The sequence below is a fragment of the Rhinolophus hipposideros genome (genome assembly GCF_964194185.1).
Source record: "Rhinolophus hipposideros genome assembly, chromosome: 8".
Lineage (NCBI taxonomy): Eukaryota > Metazoa > Chordata > Mammalia > Chiroptera > Rhinolophidae > Rhinolophus > Rhinolophus hipposideros.
Window position 1 is genome coordinate 50367260 of NC_138054.1, and position 21082 is coordinate 50388341.

Below are 21082 nucleotides of genomic sequence, written 5' to 3' on the forward strand. Positions count from 1 at the left end.
TCAGTTTTCTTCATAATGCTGTGGGCAGAAAATATTCTTGGTATGATTTCAATCTTTTTAAATTTATTGAGAATAGTTTTGTGTCCCAACATGCTATCTTTTTTTTTTTTAAATGAGGGAAAGCACCTTTTCAAGGGTGACTTGCTTTTTTTTTTTTTAATTTTTATTGAGGAATATTGGGGAACAGTGTGTTTTTCCAGGACCCATCTGTTCCAAGTCAAGTAGTTGTTTTCAGTCTAGTGGTGGAGGGCACAGCTCCCTGACCCATGTGGGAATCAAACTGGCGACCTTAGTTTTGTGAGCACTGCGCTCCAACGAACTGAGCCAACCAGCCATCCCCATACTATCTTTGAGAATGTTCCGTGTGCACTTGAGAAGAATGTTTATTCTGTCATTTGGGGGTGGAACATTCTATAAATATCAGTTAAAGCATTTGTTTGAGGAGTTCAGTTAAAGCATTAACTATGCATGTAGCCATAGTTAATTTAGTTTTCACTATCTTGTAGTATTATATTGTTTGACTTATCCATTCTTCTGTCAATGAGCATTTGAATTATTTCCAGTTTTTTTCCTATTATAACATATATCCGTATATCTCATCTGATGGACATGTGCAGTTATTTCTCTGTGGTATATTCTAACTTTACCAGATAATGGCAAACTGTTTTCCAAAGTGTCTGTACCAGTTTACACTCACACAAACAATGTACAAGAATTTCGGGTCCTTTTCATCTTCACCAACACCTGATGTCAAATTTATTTTTCCTTTAACTAGAACACATAAAACAGTAACTTACTGTGGTTTTATTTTGTATTTTCCTAATGACTAAAGATGCTAAGCATCTTTTCATGTGCTTATTTGCCATTTGAATATTTTATTTAATGATGTTTTTGTTCAAGTCTTTTGCTCATTTAAAAAAAAAGTCTGTTTTTCTTCCTATTGTTGTGTTATAAGACTTCTTTTTTTTTTCAGCTTTCATATATTTATTTAAAAGGTGATGTAACTACAGAGTGAAGCATTTTTAGCATTACAAAATACAGTATTTTGAAATCTTTTTCCCCTGCATTTCTGTTTACTACAATTTTTGTAATCCTGAAGACAGTCTGTTTTCTGAAGTTTTTCATGCATTCAGGTATTTTGCATGATGTCTAATGTGATCAGCAATAAAAGTTGCAACGAAGTAGTAGCTATGATCATAACCCTCTTGTATTCTAAAAACAACAGGGGTTTTCTTTTCTGTACAGGTAGCTATGAAGTTATCAAGTAGTAACTGTCCGTCTGAAAGAAACTGGTCATCTTTTCCTTGATCAATTAGTATGTCCAGTTGAGAACCTGAACAGGACTTCACAAGATGAGTAGCATCATACGGCTTGCATTTACTTTGATCTGTTCCCAAATATCCACTAAAGGCCTTTTTGCCCCAAGGGTAGAGCACTGGATTGCAAATTGGAGCAAATGCTGAAACAGATTTGTATTTTCCAGGATTCTTTAAAGCACAAATCAGAGCTCCATGGCCTCCCATGGAGTGGCCAAAAATAGACATCCTTTGGGGGTCCACTAGAAAATTGGCATTTATGAGTTGGGGAAGCTCCTCCGTTATATAAGAGTACATTCTGTAGCTGGTTTTCCAAGGTTCTTCAGTGGCATCCACATAAAACCCAGCACCAGTGCCGATGCTCCAGCTCTCATCTTCTCCTTTAATATTGCAGCCACGAGGACTGTATTCTGAGACAGCCTGATAACAAGGCTGGAGCAATGACAACAAGGCTGTCTTCTGAGGCAGCCTGATGATAACCAGATTTTGATATAAAATTCTGTTCTGTGCGAGTTAAACTAAACCAGGCAGCCAATATAGTGCAGCGCATTTTCCAGCTTCTGCCTTTGGTGGTAAGTAGATAGCAAATTTCATTTTGCAGTTCAGTTCAACAGTGTCATGTTCAAAAACTTTCTGCAATCCCCCAAAGCACTTGTAGCTGGAAATCTGTTTCAATTCCATGCTTTTCCCATTAGTGAAGATGAATCTCTTTAAAATTTGTAGAGAATTAGTTCCTGTCCAATTGCTGCTTTTTTGTCAGCACCAAAGGATAGATAATCCTGGAGTGGCTGCCAAGACTTCTTTTTATCTTCTGGATAGAAGTCTTCATCAGATATAGTTTGCAAATATTTCTTCTCCTTCTGTGGTTTCCCTTTTTATTTTCTTAACAATGTCTTTTGAAAAATAAAAATTTTAAATTTTGATGAGTTCCAATTTATCATTTTTTTTTTTTTACGGTCCATACTTTTAGTATTGTACCTAAGAAATCTTTGCTTAACCTAAGGTAAAATGATTTTCTCCTATGTTTTCTTCCAGAAATTTTATAGTTTTAGCTCTTATATTTAGTTCTAGTTTAAGTTAATTTTTGTATGTTGTATGAGATAAAAGTTGAGGTTGTCCAATTTTGCATATAGATATTCCAGCATCATTTTTTCAAAAGACTATAACTTCTTCTTTGAATTAACCTGGCACCTGGTTAAAAATCAATTAACCATATATACATGTGTGGCTCTAGTCTCCATTAGATTCTATTATAATATACACCTGTCCTTACAACAATACTACATTATCTTGATTACTGTACCTTGTAATGAGTCTTTAAAAAAAAAAGTAGTCAGTCCTGTGACTTTGTTATTATTCTTCAAAATTATTTTAACTCTTCTAGAGGTGTTTTGCATTTCCATGTAAATTTGAATTCATCTTGTTAGCTTATAAAAACACACCAAAAAAAAAACCTGTGAGACTTACTTTCCACTCTTTTTATGTTTTGTTTTGTTTTAATGGATTTTCCTAATTTTAATATGGTCAAACTTATTAGTCTTTTTATTTTCTTTAAAGATTTTTATTAAAAATATAGCTAACATACGATATTAGTTTCAGGGGTACACCATAGTTATTCAAGCCAAGTATGTCTGCCACGAGTACCAGCCTGGGCTAACTGCAAAAAGCCAGGACACCCCAAGTCTGCTGCCACCCGTCAGCTCCCTTAATGTTCAGCCACTGATAAAGCCTCCTGCAGTATGTGAGTTGGGTGAGGCAGGGTCTCAGGGAGTCACAAGAGTGGGAAGAATTGTGGTCACCAGGTTAATGTACACACTAGTTTGGTGCTGAGCCTGGAGTGACTCAGCAAAAGTCTCAGAGCACACCAAGGCCAGTCGCTGCCTGACTGGGACCTGTGGACTCTGTTTTATAAGAAAGAGTGTAATGCGGAAGAGGCTACCTGCCTCTGGCTGAGCGAGAGTTGGGTGTGGTGGTGGGGTCCCAGCTGAGTCAGCAGGGCAGAGCAGCAGAGTTTATCAGACCAATCAGATTCAGATTTGGCCTGTGGGGGTGGGCTCAACATAGGGAAGATGGCACCCACCCACCATATGGATGGGAGGAGGACCCCTCACTGGGAAAATGCCAACTGTCCTCCAATCCTCCCCCTGCAGCCACACACCTCAATTCTCCCCCACCACCATATATTTTCAAGGCCTCCTGAGTCACCGTCCCTCCGACGGAGCCTAAGGTGAGTGCTTGTGAGCAAGTGAGTCTGTGTGCAGGCCATTTAAAAGGATGTCTGGATTTCCCACAGCCTTCTGTCCCACCCACAGTCAGAATCCCAACTGTTTCTCAGATGCTGTGGGGGCTCCTTTTCCTGGCACCAGTGTACTCTGGGCTGGGGAGCTTGGTGTGGGGGGCTGGGGTCCCTCACTCCTCTAGTGGGTAACCTCCATGGCCAAGATATCCCTCCTGATTCTCAACTGCCACAGGGAGGTTTGGGGCCTGTTCTAAATCTTTGCCCCTCCTACCAGTCTTGATGTGGCTTCTTTATTTAGTTATAGGGTTTCTGTTTGGCTAGACTTCTGATGGTTCTCCAGGTTGATTGTTCTATAATTTAGTTGTAATTTTAATGTGTTTATGGAAGGATGCAGGCACGATGTTTATCTACTCTGCCATCTTGGATCTCTATTCTGTGGCGCTATTAGTCTTTTTCTTTATGTTTTGCTTTTTTTCATCTGGTCGAAGAAATCTTTTTCTATATGGCTACAAATATTTTTTTCCAATATTTTCTTCAAAAAGTTTCTACATTTGGCTTTTATTGATATTTGTGTGTGATTTAAGATACAAACCCAATTTTATTTTATTTCTTCCATATGGATAAGAAGTTATCCCAGTCCATCCTTACCCAGGGTTCTGTTGTACTCCTTTGTCATACATCTAGTTTATATATATGAGTCTGTTTATGAATTTTCTGATGTATTACCTGTATAATTACTATAGTTTTGAAATAAATCTTGATATCTGGTAGGGTGACTCCTTATACCCCATTTTACTTAAGAATGTTTTTGTCTTTTTTGGTATTTACATTTTCATATAAATTTAAGAATCAGCTTGTAAAGTTCCATTAAAAACCCTAAGTAGCTTATATGAGTTCTATTTTGCTCTTCTCTTGAATCTGGTATGGCTCTGTGACATATTTTGCCCGATAGAATATTATAGAAGTGATACTTTACAATTTTCAGAACTGGTCTTTAAGAGACTTACAGCTTCTTCCTTTGCTGTGTGGAACACTCTGTCTTGGGATTGAGTGACCCTTAAAGGGAGCCCAAATAGCTACATAAAGAAAACCATGTGTAGAGAGGCAAAAAAATTCCAGTCTTCTAGTCAGCCTTGCCAAGGTGTGGGGACAGAGCCAGGAGTGCAGTTTCCAGTCTCTCGGCCTCACGTGCAAAGGTGCTGTCTCAGGTAGTAAATGGCCATCACCTGTGATTGGATGGCCATCAGCTGTGACTAGTTGGCCATCAGCTGTAATCAGTGGGCCATTGGCTACTAATATAACTGCTGTGGCTATGCTAGCAGGAAAATGGGGGCAAGCAAGAAGATGGTGGCTGAGCTAGCAAGTGTGGATTGCAGTTAGCATGGCGGGTTGCAGATTGTGTGAATCCTGCTTCCTGTGTCTCTGGCCCAGCCGCCAGTGAGAATATAGTGGTATGACTCCCCTATCTATGGCTCCTTGGGTGTTCCTTTTTGGCCTCACCATATTCTGCATTCTTATGTGGGAAGCGGGAGCAGAGACCCTGCCTGACACCCCACGTGACACAAGGCATCAAACTTGAGCATCCATCTTGGATTCTTCAACACTAGCCACCATCTGACATACAACTTCATAAGCCAATGCTTCGTGGAGCAGAAGAAATACCCATCCACGCTTAGCCCACATTCTTAACCTACAGAATTGTGAGCAAATAAAATGGTGGTTTTAAGCCATTACATTTTGGGGTGGTTTTTATACAGCAGGTAAAGGCCTTAAAGATAGAAAATATACCTAATAAACTTGTCTTAACTCTACCCTCCATGTCTCTTAATTTCTTCTTTATATTTTTCATGTATTTGGCCTCTAATCTGTAATTTGAGTAATTTATTCAGTCCTATCTTCCATTTCAATAATTCTCTCTTTAGTCTCTTTCCCACTCTGTTCCATCCTCTCTATTATCATTAGTGACGTCTTTCTAACACACATATCTGTGCATAGAATTGTCCTAACTCCTATATATGGCGTGCAAGCACCCCCCCCCACACACACACACACCATGTGAATTTTTCTTATTTCTTCAGTCTAATATTCCACTGTTTCCCTTTTTCCACCCTGTACTCCAAATATACTAAGCTACTTGCAGTTTCCACAATGGGCTATACTGTTTCACAAATCTGTCTTTTTCCATACCAGATCCTTTCCTCAGACACCCTTCTTCAGCCTCTTATTCCCAATTCCATCTCCACCTATGAACCTTGACAACTCCCTTTTAACTTCAACACCCAGCTTAATCTTCTTGGTGAACTGTTCTTGGTTCTTTCCCTCACAATTCAACCAGCCTTAATTGGCTGCTATGCCCGGGGGTTACAAAATAAGTAAGACCATGTTTTACCCTTAAGGAACTCACATTTCAGTACAAGTCACCTTTATGTTACCATTTCACATCAGTACTTATTCCTATTATAGTGCTTTACATTAGGTGTTGTATACATGGGTATCTGAGGCTCCCGACGTTTATATTTCTATTCCAAATTAACAATTTTTTTTCTGGTTTTATACAAAGAAGGAGGGGAGAAATAATTTGTTTACATATCTGCTTCTCCTACTAGACTGTGGGCTCTTTCATAAGATGAACACTGTATTAGTTATCCTTGGACACACACAGTAGGCACTTAATATGGAATGGACAAATTAATAAGTTCCTACCTGTTCTGATATTCTGTAGTTCAAAGGTCACCTATGCACACAAAGCTAACTTCTCTCTCATCTGTTTCCTGATTGTACTTCACATAGACTTCCACTTTAGCACTTAACATCTAATTATATTTGTATATTGTTGCTCGCTATTGAGATAAATTTTTTAAAACTCTTTAAAAAAGTGATCAATGAAAGTGAAATTGAAGTTTTGTGTTCTAGCTCATAAATGCAAGACCTTGTGGTAGTCGTAGAAATCCAATCACTTAAACCATGACAATTAAAATAATTTTAAATTTTAAATTTTAAAACTTCTTTAGTTAAAAGACAGAGCTTTCTAATTAAAGGAGGGAGTGTGCAGAAATATTTGGCCAGCGAACTAATTAACTACTAGTTAAAAGTTAAAGGGAACTTTTCAAGTTTTAACTTTTTAACTAGTTAACTGAAATAAGTATCATCGAAGTTTCATCCCTATGAAGGACCTTTGGCATAAGTAATACCTTGAACCAAATCAGGATATTAGAACTGAGAGTGCCTTTAAGTTTCTCAGCAGTAGGTGGCGCTCACATCATGGTGTTTAGGCTCTAAGCCTGCTAGTTTTCCAAAAGATACTGACTTGGGGATGGAAAAGGGTGGTTCCCTGTATTCATTAGGTATGCTGAGGGCAGAGTATGTAATTATTATAAGGATAAAAAATAAGTGTTGTATTAAAAAATAAGTATTTTAAATATTTTATTCAGCTTCTGTTGGTTAGTACTCTAGACACCTCAGCAAGTTCCTTTGCCTGAGTGGTTTCATCAATAATCTGCTTAGCAGAAGGAAAGGTAAAAGTGGCCATTTAGCTGAATGTGAAGTCATTTAATGGAGTGTTTGAAAGTTTGGAATTTGGCACACCTACAGTTATATAAAATGGAGAGAGTCAGACTAATTCATCCTTTTTTTAAAGCTAATGTTTGTTGAGTGCATACTATGTACCAGACACGACATTTAACTTTTCATATGGATTATGTCATTTACTCATCACAACAATCCTATGAAATAGGAGCTTGCCTTTGTTAAAAAACAAAGCCTTCCTCAAAACCTTACATGCCTCTCTAGATGCTGTCCTTCCTTGCCCTTCACAAGCAAACTTCTTGTTAATATTTACTATCCTTATATCTTCACCTCCCATTCACAATTCTACTGTTTTTAATGTGGCTTCTACTCTCATTACTCCACCCAAACTCTTTTCTCTAGGTAATGAGTAGCTTTCCATCTTTTCTTCCCACACTGAACCTCCTTATACCTGCTGACTTCTGAGGGGCCTGTGATGCATGGATCTTCAGCAAGACTCAAAGTGAGTATAAGGTGTGATAGGAATGCAGTGATGTTAGAGAATGAAAGGGAAAGAGGGCAATCCATAGTTCTTTTTCTTTCAATTCTTCTTTAGTAACCATTAAGTTGAAGGGGAAGAAGAGTGTTGGTTTATTTCATGAAGTGAAATAAAGCCACGTAAGTTAGTTTTGTGCAGTGTTCCCACTGTTGTGCTAGGAGCAAAACACATTCATGTATGAGCTATGAAATATGAATTGGGTAATTTCAGTGATTCCACATATGAGTTAAGTGTTCTTAAATTTGCATTTAAAACTGACATTGCACAATATGAAGATGAATAAAATTCATGCTAATCATTTAAATTTGTAATTTTTCTTTGCTTAGAACAGTAATAAATAGCAAATTAAAGAACGTGAATGGATCTTGAGATTATCATGCTAAGCGAAATAAGGCAGGCAGGAAAAGTTGGGAACCATATGATTTCACTCATATGTGGGATATAAAATTGAAAGTAACAAATGAACAAGACAAACAAGCAAGAACTCATAGACACAGACAACAGTTTAGTGGTTGCCACAGGGTAAGGAGAGAGAGGGGTGGTAGAAGAAGGTAAAGGGGATCAAATGTGGGTGACGGAAGGAGATTTGATTTTGGGTGGTGAACACACAATGCAATATATAGATGATGTATTATAGAATTGTACATTGGAAACCTGTATAATTTTATTAACCAATGTTAGCCCAATCAATTTAATTTAAAAAATAATACCATGACAAGTCAAGATTTGGAAGAAAGGAAAAAGCATTATATTTTTAGTATCTTTAATAGCATATTATTCCTGCTTTTTGAACAAAGGTCTTGCATTTTTATTTGTCACAGGGCCCTGCAAATTATGTAGCTGGCCCTGTTCACAGCCCTGATTCAGGAGTGCTACCATAAAATATAACCGTACTTTGTATCACTCAATTTGATCTCTGACTTTGAGCCCCTATTCTGTCTCAGGTAAAACTGATTGCTCCTATTCAGGAAAATTCAGTCCAATTCAGTAATTTTTTTTGTCACTTTAGGTTCAAAACTCAGTTAATTCTGGCTTCTACCCATCCCAGAGTGACATCTTTTTACCCCTAAGTTGGCATTTAACCATCGAGGGAAAGAGGTTTCTGGTTTCTTGTCGTCCTTGGCCAGCTTCTGCTCCTGATGTTAGTCTTGTGTGTCATCTTTCTTTATTGGCCTCTATATCCATTGCATTTGATGAGATGGCAATTAATTGAGGCTCTTTTCTGTTCTTGACTTATTTCACTCATTTAACCTATACAATAATCCTATGAAATAGGAACTATTATTACATGCATTTTATAGGTGAGAAAACCAAGACAAAGAGAGGTTAGGCAAATTGCCCAAGGTCACACAGCTAGGAAGTATCAGACACACTGGTTCTAGAACCTTCTGTCTTCACTATACACTAGATGACCTCTCCCAACCTGGTGTTTCCCAAAGGCCCTACTTGGTCATAATGAATGTGTTTTGTTTGTTTTTCAAATATAGTATTAAATTTGTTTTAAAATTTTTAATTTAATTATTTTTAATTTATAAGGGAGATTGGCCTATAATTTTATTTCTGTATTTGTTTGGCTACCAAAGTTATACTAATCTCATAAAATGAGTTAGGTAGCTTTCCCTCTTTTTCTGTTCTCTAAAAAAATTTGTAAGAGCTTATTTGCTCTATAAAGTTGTGGGAGAGTCTATAAAGTTCTGCGGGCTGGTGGCTTTTTGAATGTGGAGAGATACTGATTTCCCTAGCTTCCACCAACTGTAAAAGGTGCAGAGTGCAGGTGGAGAGGCAATGGCAGTGAAGTTTCTGGTAAGGCCATACCATGATGTAATTAGGCATTTTTCCTGGTTGTACAGGCCCTGGCCACTTCAATGCTGGCTACATGGTTTATAAGCCTGGCTCTCTGGCTGTGCTGGAGAATCAAGAACTACTTACATCTTCTTAATTCTTTTCTGTTCAAATTAGTTTGAGTAGATTCTGTTGTCTGCAATTAAGAATAAGCTTTAGGACATAATACATGGTCACTTTTTGTATATTTATACTCTAGTACTATTTTTAGTACACTTGAGCTATCATGTCTGATAAGAGTATACAAAAATATATCATGCACAATATTGAAGGAATAGAACAAAGTTGGAGGACTGACAATATTGGACTTTAAGACACACTATAAAGCCATAGTAATCATGTGAGTGTAGTATTGACCAAAAAATAGACAAATAAATCAATGGAACAGAAGAGAGCGCCCAGCAATATACTCATATAAATATGGTCAATTAATCTTTGACAAAGAAGCAAAGACAAAATAATGGAGCAAAGATAGTCTTTTCAACAAATAGTAAAAATTGAACAACCACATGCAAAAAAAAATGAATCTGGACTCAAACTTTACACTCTTCAGAAGAATGAACTCAAAATAGATCACCAACATAAATATAAAATGCAATACTATAAAACTCCTACAAGATAACATAGGAGAAAATCTAGATGACCTTGCATTTGGTGATGACTTTTTCAATGCAATGTCAAAGGCATGACCCATGAAAGAAATAATTTATAAGCTGAACTTCATTAAAATTAAAAATTTCTTCTCTGCAAAAGACACTGTCAAAGAATGAAAAGACAAGCCACAGACTGGGAGGAAACCTTTGCAAAAGACACATCTGACAAAGGACTGTTATCCAAAATATACAAAGAATGTTTAAAACTTAACAATAAGACACAAATAACTGGATTAAAAAAAAAGGCCATAGACCTTAACAGACATCTCACTAAAGATATATAGATGGCAAATAAGCATATGAACAGAGGCTCCACATCATATGTCCTCAGGGAAATGCAAATTAAAACAATAATGGCATACCACTACATACCTATTAGAAAGGCCCAAACCTAGAATACTAACAACACCAAACTGCTGGTGAGAATGTGGAGTAACAGGAATTCTCATTCATTGCTGGTACAAATGCAAAATGGTACAGCCACTTTGGAAGACAGTTTGGCAGTTTCTTACTAACATACTCCTACTATACAACCCAGCAGTTATGCCCCTTCGCATTTACTCAGAGGAGTTGAAAAGTTACCTCCATACAAAAACCTGCACACAGATATTTATAGTAACTGTATGCAGAACTGCCAAAACCTCAAAACAACAAAATGTCCTTTAAAAGGTGAATGGATAAACTGTGATACATCCAGACAAGGGAATATTATTCATCATGAAGAAGAAATAAGTTATCAAGACATGAAAAGACATAGAGGAAGCTTACATGCATATTACTAAGTGAAAGAAGCCAATCTGGAAAGGTTACATACTGTATGATTCCAACTGTATGTGCATTCTGGAGAAGGTAAAACTGTGGAGACAGTAAAACTAAGATCAGTGATGCCAGGGGTTAGCATGGAGGGGAAGGATGAATAGGCAGAGCACTGAGGACTTTTAAGGCAGTAAAATTACTCTGTATGATACTAGACTGGTGGATACACATCATTTTATATTTGTCCAAACCCGTAGAATGCACAACACCGAGAGTGAACACTAGTAAACTATGGACTTTGGGTGATGATGTGTCGGTGTAGGTTTATTGACTATGACAGATGTACCCCCTGGTGGGGGTGTTGATAGTGGGGGAGGCTGTGTATGTGTGGGGCAGGGGGCATGTGGGAAATCTCTGTACCTTCCATTCATTTTTTTCTGCTCTAAAAAGTGAAGTCTATTTAAATATGTGTGTGTATATATGTATATACGCATAAGTGCATTTAACTTCACGATTTTGGTGGGGGAGGGGATTGTTCTTTTTATTATCAAGTACTGCCTGTCTGACTACTTATCATTTTAGCTCCCAATTCTACTTTATCTAATGTAATTTTGTAACACTGGCTTATTTTTCATTACATTTATATTACTTAGAATTAGGTTCAGCTGCAAAATAACAATAACCTACGTGAGAGAGGAGAGTTTTCTCTCCTGCATGGAAGTCCTAACTGAGGACAGAGCTGACTGCCTTGAAGCTAATCCACCATCTTGACTCCTGGGTGAAGCCCAGACCTGCCCCTTGTTGCCCCGGGGCGTGGAAATGTACATAACTCGGTGCTACGCCTCTGGAGTAAGCCACCTTTGACATTATCTGTCTCCTAACCACCTCTGGCGCCAGAGCCTCTCAGGCACCTGATGATCCTCTCCCCTTAGAGATTAAACACACATTCCTTTCCCAGCACGTAGACTCACTGCCTTTAGCTATAAAATAGAGTCTGGGGGCGTGGAAGGCATAGAGCATATCCATGTCATCTTGCCAACGCGCCTCATATGTAAGTTCCTTTAATCAACTCTATGGATTACCAGAGTGGAGTAGAAGGCCCTTTTCTTTGGTCTTTTTGCTGCCTTCAGCTTAGAGAGGTAGATATTCAGTCTCGGGGCTTTCCCCTGGGTCTGTGTGGATGAACCATTGGCCAGTCAGCCAAGAGACCGAAGAAATGGGCTTTGGGAAAGGGGCATCCTGGGTGGAAATCCCTGGTTGGCCGTCTGCTTCCATGTGGAAAGGGGTGGCCCCTTGCTACATACACGTGGAGCACTGCATGAGCATGGGGACACTCCAAAAAAGGCCGGCTAGTCTCATGCAGTTGTTTGAGGAACTACACTGAGGTAGGCAGAAATATTGGTGGCTGCAGCTGTAGTCTGGTCCCTCTTGTGGGCGGTTGGGTAGGCCACTGACGGCCACCTAGAGGCTGAAGCCAGGGTTAGAAAATTTGAGGAAAATTCGAGGAAAATATTTTAGAATGTCTGCAACTCTGTTAGCATTGGGACTGGCTGATAAAGGTTGTGGGGAGGAAAGGTCCTTTAAACAGATCCCACTTTTTTTATGAAAGCCAGGAGGTCTCTGCATCTGTTTGTATGTTCATGTGGGTCTATACATATGTTGTGTTTGGTATTTCTACCTCTGGATGGTATTGCTAACTTGTAAAAGGCTATGTTTAATTGGCTTAAAAATTAAGTGTTTGTAGAGTTTGGGTATTGTAAAATTCTTAGAAATAGAGAAACTAATCCAAATGCTTTTCAGGATTGTGCAATCTGAGAAAATATTTGATATTAAAGCTAGTTTAGGTTTGTTGGTTTAATTGAAACAAACATGTCTTTATAGTCTCATGAAGGTTTTGTTGGTAACGTACTAAGATTAAAATAGATTTAATTAAATAAGTGGACTTAAATATTAAAAGTCAGATGCTATAAAATTAAGAGTTTGGTTTTCGTTCTCTCAGTTAAAAAGGACAAAATTTTCTGGGACGATGGGTCTGCTCCTGATAAGATATTACGCTGTGTTTTACATTGTCTTAATCAGGTCTTTGACTACTTAAGAAAACTGAATCTTCTCAATACTAAAAGCTAACCTTCTATATTTGAAAGCCGAAGCTGACTTTCATAAAAAGGCAGCAGCAACAACATCTGTAAAGATTGTGGTACATGTGGATGAAGTCCATTCTGCTTTTGCATTTTTGGACAAACCCCATTTTTAAGTGTTTGCATTTCTTCATCCACCATAGTGCATTTAAGCTAGACTTCTTCATTCACTGCCACTTAGTACGGGTTACCCATACGTTCTTGCTGTTGTATGTTTTCCAGATGGGTTGAAGCGTCCTCCTGCTGCCAGGCTGATGCTCTCACAGTAGCAAGGAAACTGTTAGAAAACATGTTTCCCACTTGGGGTCGGCCTTCCATATGCCATGGGATGATTGCTAGAGACTTGTATCTATGACCATCCCCTCCCAATGTCAAGTGGTTTCATTATATTGATGATGTGGTGCTAACCTCTGAAGATTTGCGATCATTACAGCAATACCTGGACACCCTCCTACCTCCAAGCCAGAGGATGGGCCATCAACCCACAAAAGATACAAGGCCCAAGCCCAGCTGTAAAGTTCCTAGGGGTCACCTGGTCCGGTAAGATGCGTCTCATACTGGGTACTGCCATTGCTAAGATACGGCATTTCTCACACCTAAAATAGTGAAACGGTTATGAAGATTTTGGGGCCTCAGTGTTAGGGGAGTCTTGGTTCTTCCTGGTGACGCAGTGAAGACTCAAAGGTCAGCAAACTGCTTAATATGCAAGCAGGGTTTATTAGTGATACATTCTCAGGGAAGAGAATGGGCCTAGCTGAGGTGAGGGAGGGGCAGAAAGAGAAAAGGGGAGAGAGAAAGGGGGAGAGAGGGAGGGCAATAGAGCTTGAGGGCCAGAGAGACAGCCGGTGCAAAAAAAAAAAAAAAAAAAAAAAAGGAGGGGGCGAGAGAGCTCTTGTCTCAAGGATTTATAGTTTGCTGGGTGGAGTGAGGGAGTTACATATTGATTTGGTGGGAAAAGTGGTACATGCTCTTCCACTGGAGGGTGTGACCTCCTGAGATGGGTGGAGGTCTGTTGACTCAGATCTGTATCTTGCTCCAGACCACCTGTTGTCATCTGTTGTTGTGAAAACAGATATGTGGCTGGAGGCAGTTAATCAAAGCTAGTTACAAGCTTTTTCTGTAGGCACTATGGACCCCCATCTACCCTTCCTCCTCCTACGTTTTCTAACTTCTACCTAACATTAGAATCCTGGCAGGCTTTTATTCCCCATCTGACTCAATATTTGTATCCATTATACCAACTGCTTAAGAAAGGCACTCACTGGGAGGGTGATCAGAAAGTTGGATTTGAGAAAGCAAAGATCCTCATAGCCCAGGCACAGGCCTTGAGTTCCCCCCACTCATGTCTTTGGATGGAACTGTAAGCCCCGAGGGAGCTAGTTGGACCCTATGGCAAACTGAACAAGGGAAAGCCATCCCCCATGGGTTCTGGTCCCAATTATGGAAGGGTGCTGAAACCCGTTATTCCCCCATTGAACAACAGGTCGTAGGAGTGTATAAAGCATTGCAACAAATATCTCTGCTGCCCTCCTGGTGACAGTGTAGACAGGCCTCCCAATTAAAGGTTGGGTAAAAGGATTTTTTGCAAGACTTGCTTTAGCTGTTGCCCAAGCCCCCACCTTGCAGAAATGGCAGGCATATTTGCAGCAGTAGGCAATGGGTTACATACCATTTTAGGGCCAGTGTATTATGAGACCACTCCAGCCCCCACTGTAGAGCTCCCACAAGAGATGCCCTCATCAGTGAAAGAAGGCACGGTTCCCGTTCCAGAAGAAACATGGTATGTGGACAGGTCTAGCCGAGGTAATCCTTGTGTATGGGACGGCGGTGACCATACAATCCCAGACAGACACCATATGATTTGAAAGGGAATAGCCAGTGGGCAAAAGTAAGAGCCACATAGCTGGTATGTACACACGAACCATGACCTATGTTCCTCTGTACAAACAGTTGGGTTGTATTTAAGAGTCTTGTGATTTGGCTGCCACAATAGGCAGGAGATAGCTGGCGAGTACTAAGAAAGCCATTGTGGGAGCCTACAGTGTGACAGGAAACCTGGGAGAGGTTATAGGAGCCAACCTCTAGCCTGACTCAGCTCACTGGTCTGACTGGAAACAGGGAGGCTGATGTACTAGGAAAGATCAGGACACTGGCTTCCTTACAAACAACTGGCAGATTGGGTGCACAAGCATGCAGGCACTGGAGTGCCCAGGTGGGATGGCAGATAATGAAGGGGGCTGGATTGCCCCCCCCGCCGTTATGCCGAAATACATAGTGGCAGCAGTAACCAATTGCCTGGCGTATTCTCACTTGTGCCCAGTGGCATCCCACTCATACTAGGACATATACACAAAGCATCCATTCCTGTAAAAGACTGGCAGGTAGGTCACACGGGACCTCTGCCAGACAGCCAAGGACAGAAATAGGCCTTCATATTTGTAAATACTGCAGTGGGACAGTGACAAGCCTTTCTTTGCAAAAGACCAAACTGAACAGCCACAATGGAGGGCTTAGAACAACTTAGTGTTATGGATGGCTAACCTCGGTACCTTGACAGTGACTGGGGTACGCATTTCATCAGACGTGATATCCAAGATTGGACCCAGGAGAGAGACATAAAATGGAGATTTCATTTACCCTATAACTCACAGGGTGCTGGGTTGATTGAATGAAAAAATGGTATTTTAAAGGCACAGCTGTTTTCCCTTTGACAATCCTCTACCTTGCATGGGTGGGCAAAGGTCACTGCCGAGGTGTTAGGAAAATAAAGTGGGCCAGTACGCACGGGATTGGCTCCCAACCAATACCTTGGAACTATTATAAAGGTAGTTCCACTGACCATTTCTGTTAAAAAGCTACGGCCTGATGCCCAGGTGCCAGAGCCAAAAAGGGGTCAATGTCAGCTGCTGTTCAGAGCTCCTTGAGATGTCAAACCAGGGGAGGGGACATTTGAGTGGGGGTTGGATTGGCAACTTCCCCCAGGTGGGATAGGATATTTCTTGCCAGAGAGTAAGAAGTGTCCAGGCCAGCTAAAGTGGTCCCTGTTGATACTGCTGAAGTCTGGGCGCAAATGTTCTGTGTACCAGTACAATGTACAGAAACCAATACCAAAGGGCACCAAGACAGGCCATTTAGCACGGTCTTTTGCCACCCCTCTCACATTACAAATAATCCTGGCACCCTTGTCCCTCGGGCAACACGTCTGGTATGCACCTGCCTGCCCCAAATCCACAAGCTGCATACATTTTAACTAATAAGGATGAAGCTACTGCTGTTGTCGTGATTTCAGGGGACAACCTACCCCACCAAGTACCCACTAAACATCTGTATTTTTGCCCATAGCTTCTTGTTCCTGATGCTGTTCCTCCCTGCCTGTGGACAAGTGAATTTTTTCCTACATTGGGCTCAAAGTTATGGTGACCGCTTACACAAAGATGTATGCTGGATCTATGGCATCTTGCCATTCTCCAGCACGTCCGGCCTGTCATGGTGGGTATCACCCATACAACCTGATTGGTTAGAATTACAGGTATTTATAAAGGCTCTTCAAAGCCACAGCACCACATTTAACACTGGGTTTACTAAAGACGATGTATACGATGGGCATATAAATACCTCTTTTAATGACACAAGACATGGCAACCCTTTCTCTGTCAATGCCACGGAGAAACAGGTGGTTGTTCTTACAACCTCTCAGTTACAAAAAACAAAAGTCAAGCTCCCCGCCATCACATCCCAGAACTACACGGAAGGTTCTTTGCAAATCTGGGATGGTTTCATCTGGCTCACACCCACTACAGGGTATCTTAGCCAAGTTGCCCCATTATGCTGGGAACAAGCCAACCACACACATGATTCATGGGCTAATAGTACCAGACAAATGGCCTGGCTTCCTAGACAGCAATATGAAAATGTCATTACATTCCAAACCAGGGACTGGTTTGCTACTGACTGGTCTCAGCGTTCTGGCATTGCCTGGTTGGCACTGAATGGGACAGAATGGCTCTGTGGCTCCAACCTATGGCCATGGCTGCCCCTTGACTGGCTTGAGCGATGCACCCTAGGTTTTCCTTGGGCACAGAGACTGTGGATTAAAACAATTACTAAACCTGTAAATTACACCCATTTGGCTAGTAGGTGGACAAGAAGTGTTTTCCGCTGGTATGACCACCATGCAGCTATTTCTGTGCTTTCCCTGGATATTGAAGACAACACTTGGCATACAGAAGCTTCAACTAATTATAGCCAGTGTACATTGAACGACAGCTTCCAGAGCATCTCACTGACTATCACAGAAATGGTTTACATGAGGAAAGATGTGCTACAAAATTACCTGGCACTGGATGTTTTAACACCTGCTCAAGGTGGGACTTATGTCATCATTAAAAACCAGTGTTGTGTATACATTTCTCAGAATTCGGGCAACGTCACCCTTGATTTACAGGACACACATCAGCAGATAAGCATCTTGTCAAACGCTGAACTTTCTTTTTCCCAATGGTTATCGTCATGGTTTCAATCTTGGGGGATATGGTGACAAAAGTTATTTTTTATCTTTTGTTTTATATTAGTTATAGCCTGCTGCTACCTCTATGTTGCTGCAGTCTCTGCCTGCAAGCAGAACGAAAATTAATATAATGTGTCACTCAGAGTGCCCCCTCTAAGGCTCAGGGAACATCGTGGAAGTGGTGGGCGCATGAGATTGTAAGAGCTGGATTAGAGGGGTGGAGTGCGAGAACAGAGTTGACTCCGTCTTGAAGCTAATCCACCGTCTTGACTCCTGGATGAAGCCTGGACCCTGCTCCCCACCCCGAGTGTGTGAATGTACACAAGAACTCTGTGCTTTGCCTCTGGAATAAGATGCCATTGACCTTATGATTCTTAACCAGCTCTGGTGCCAGAGCCTCTTGGCACCTGGTGATCTCTCTCCCCTTTAAACACACATTCCTTTCCCAGCATGTACACTCATTGCTTTTACTATAAAACACAGAGTCTGGGGGTGGAAGGTGGAGAGGGTATCTATGTCATCGTGCCACTGCCAAAATTGTGCCACCTCATATGTAAATTCCCTTAATAAACTCTTAATGTAATGATGGAATTGTCAGCCTCTTTCTCCAATCTCTCAGCCCCAGGAAATTTTATGTAACAGCTAAGATGGGCAGCCTGGGGCTGACCTAGTCACTCTGTTTCACAGGTCCTTGGGGACCTAGGTGTCCCAGCCTTGCTACTCAGCCATCCATAGGGCATGGCTGTCATCCTCATGGTCCTCCGTTGAAGTAGAAGCCTTCTCCACATAAATGGAGAAGGAGCCTGCAGCTGGCAGTATGAGCATGCCAGTCAGTGCAGGATACCTTTCTGTGGGTTCAATATGGTGTCTAGGCTCTTCATCATCTCAACGGTAAACATCACACTTGCCAATTACTATCTGGCCCTCAACAGAAAGAGTTTGCTGTCCTCTGTGGTTTGAGCACAGCTTGACCTCTTCTCACAATTAATGGATTCAAGCTACCCAATCTTTTACCCGAGGGCTCCCAAGTTTGCCTCTGACAGCTGATTATGCACAATTGTCCTCAGTCAATTTTTACGATAATATTTTCAAAGGTGGCGGTATAGTTGATTTTTTGGGTCCTTAGGTCACACCCACAGAATCCACAATTTATCACAGAAGGATTCCATTCATTAGTACTAAGATGTTATTCCAGGCAACAGCTAAGAATATAAGTAGTCTCACCGCGAAGTTGGTCCTGGAAGCAAGTACAGCTCATTTCTCATCTTATGGCTGGGTAAATTTCACATACAAGCTTTCCCCTAGGCTCTGGTGTTTATAAACCTGGACAATTACTAATAGGCAACCCCAGGGTCCTTGTTTCTACCTCCACTTCCTCGGTCATGACTATTAAAGGGTACTAATTAATCTGAGGCCAGCTTTGTAGAAATTATTTTTCCAATCATAAATGCAACAGAAAATGGTCAGCTTTTCCATTTGACTCAAATTTGAATTATCAAATAAAATCTATTAAGTATACTGTGAAGAGATCAGTAATCAAAACCAACTTTTTCTAGACTGGCACTTCTCAACCTTTTTTTGTTGTTGCCCTGCTAAGGATTCTTTTTAGATGAAGTTTCCAAATCACCCCCCTCCCCATAAAATTTTAATATCACAGATATACTGTATATCTGATTATGGACTGTGGCCTTTTGGAGGTCCACAAATCATTATAATGTCTAAGATTTTGCCACCCTCATTTGAAAGGACATGCTCTAGAATAGTTGACTAAGGAATTAGGAAACTACGAAACAACTATTCAACATGACATGATCATTTTTAATCCATAGCCCCCCATTTATTTATCTGGCCTCAGGAATTCAGCTAATACTGTGGCTCCCTTCCTAGGCCAGAGCTCCCACTACACTTGCCCCTTTGGGGTGATTGGCCAGGGACTGGTGTGGGTTCAAGCCCCCTCATAGAGCATGGGCCAGGGCTATTGTCAGGGCACCAATAATAGCTTCTTTTTCTCAGGTCTGTGTTCACTTATCTCCACTTTGAGATCCTGCCAGCCATCTTTGTTTTCCAGATCTACTTGACTACCAGTTAAAAATGTTGGGGGTTGATCAGGTTAAATGATTGAGAATGTTCCCTGTATAAACTGAGGCTATACAATCTCTTCAGGAAAAAAAGTCTACACTAGCACATACCCCAAGACAGTTTCCTTTAGAGTAATTCTTAGCCAATCTAGTACTCCCAACCCCAAAATATAACTAATCTAGCATAAAAACACTTGCAGAAGCCTGGAGCAGAGCCAGTTCAGAGGGTAGTGGGAAGACAGAGGGACTCAGATGAGATGTAACCAAGAACAAATAAAGCATATACATCGCTCATGTGTTTGAACATCCTGAGAGGAGATTTATACTTCAGTTTAAAGATTAAATAGTGATGGTTACCTAGAACACTAAACAAGTAAATGCAAAACAATTATTAACTTGACAGCAATAAAAAGTTTTGTAGTAAAATTAACCATAATGCAGTGGAGAGTTCCGCTTGGAATCATACATATCTCTAATAATGTTAACATTGCGTATTGATGTTAGACTGGGTATATTTTTATCCCCAGTATTTCCAGCTCCTAACCTCTTCCTCCAGGGATACTTGAATACCATTTAGCACTTGCTGATATTTCTCATATAGAAATTATGTAGACCAGCCATTTATTCCTATCACCACACTGAGTCACTGTGATCTTTTAACTAATGCCATCAGTGGCGAGGGAGAAGCCTCCATCAGGGGCTTTCTCTTCAAAAGGAGACCCTATCTCTGTCAAAAATACATTCAGCCCAGATCTAGGTACAAGCCCAGGAAAAAGGACAGCTATGCCTGGCATTGAGACACTCTATGGTGTCCCTGATAGTAACGAAAGTCTGTATGTGAACATCCTTGAAACTTCCAGATTTGACAGTGGGATGGTATCATTGGACAAGGGTGGAGTGGGGAGCTGTCATCTGGATTATTTTTATTTATTTATTTATTTTAGGATTATTTTTTAATCTAGATTTTAGGAGCCTGAAAGAATCATCTCAATATTTACTTGCCATACGTATTCATATTAGTTTCCCATGTTCCTGCTATACAATTTACTAAAAACCTTGTGGCTTATCGGAGGCGTTGTTTGCAAATATCTTCTCCCATTTGGTTGGTTCCCTTTTTGTTTTGTCGAAGGTTTCTTTTGCTGTGCAGAAGATTTTCATTTTGATATAGGCCCATTCATTTATTTTAGCTTTTACCTCTCTTGCCTTTGAGGTCAAATTCATAAAATCCTCTTTGAAGCCAAGGTCCATAAGTTTAGTACCTATGTTTTCTTCTATGCAGTTTTTGTTTCAGGTCTTAGGGACTAATATCCAAAATATCTAAAGAACTAATACAACTCAACAACAACAAAACAAACAATACAGTTTAAAAATGGGCAGAGGATCTGAAGAAACATTTCTCCAAAGAGGATATACAAATGGCCAATAGACATATGAAAAGATGCTCAACATCACTAATCATCAGAGAAATGCAAATAAAAACCACAATGAGA

General features: G+C 40.4%; 1 protein-coding gene and 1 pseudogene across 2 annotated transcripts in view; one reads left to right on the forward strand and one right to left on the reverse strand.

Annotated features, from left to right (window-relative positions):
- Nucleotides 1–18099, forward strand: part of LOC308501504 (uncharacterized protein) — a gene marked incomplete at its 5' end in the record, with an annotated part of 33536 nt that extends 15437 nt beyond the window's left edge. Inside the window, 2 exons of the mRNA XM_081058038.1 lie at nt 13441–13547; nt 16350–18099. Coding sequence (XP_080914164.1) covers nt 13441–13547; nt 16350–16363 — 121 coding nt within the window. The 3' untranslated portion in view covers nt 16364–18099. The remainder of the gene's footprint in view (nt 1–13440; nt 13548–16349) is intronic.
- On the reverse strand, nt 1122–2044 carry LOC308500995 (S-formylglutathione hydrolase-like; annotated as a pseudogene). Its single transcript has one exon. The product of its transcript is annotated as an S-formylglutathione hydrolase-like (transcript).
- Nucleotides 18100–21082: the final 2983 nt, after the last annotated feature.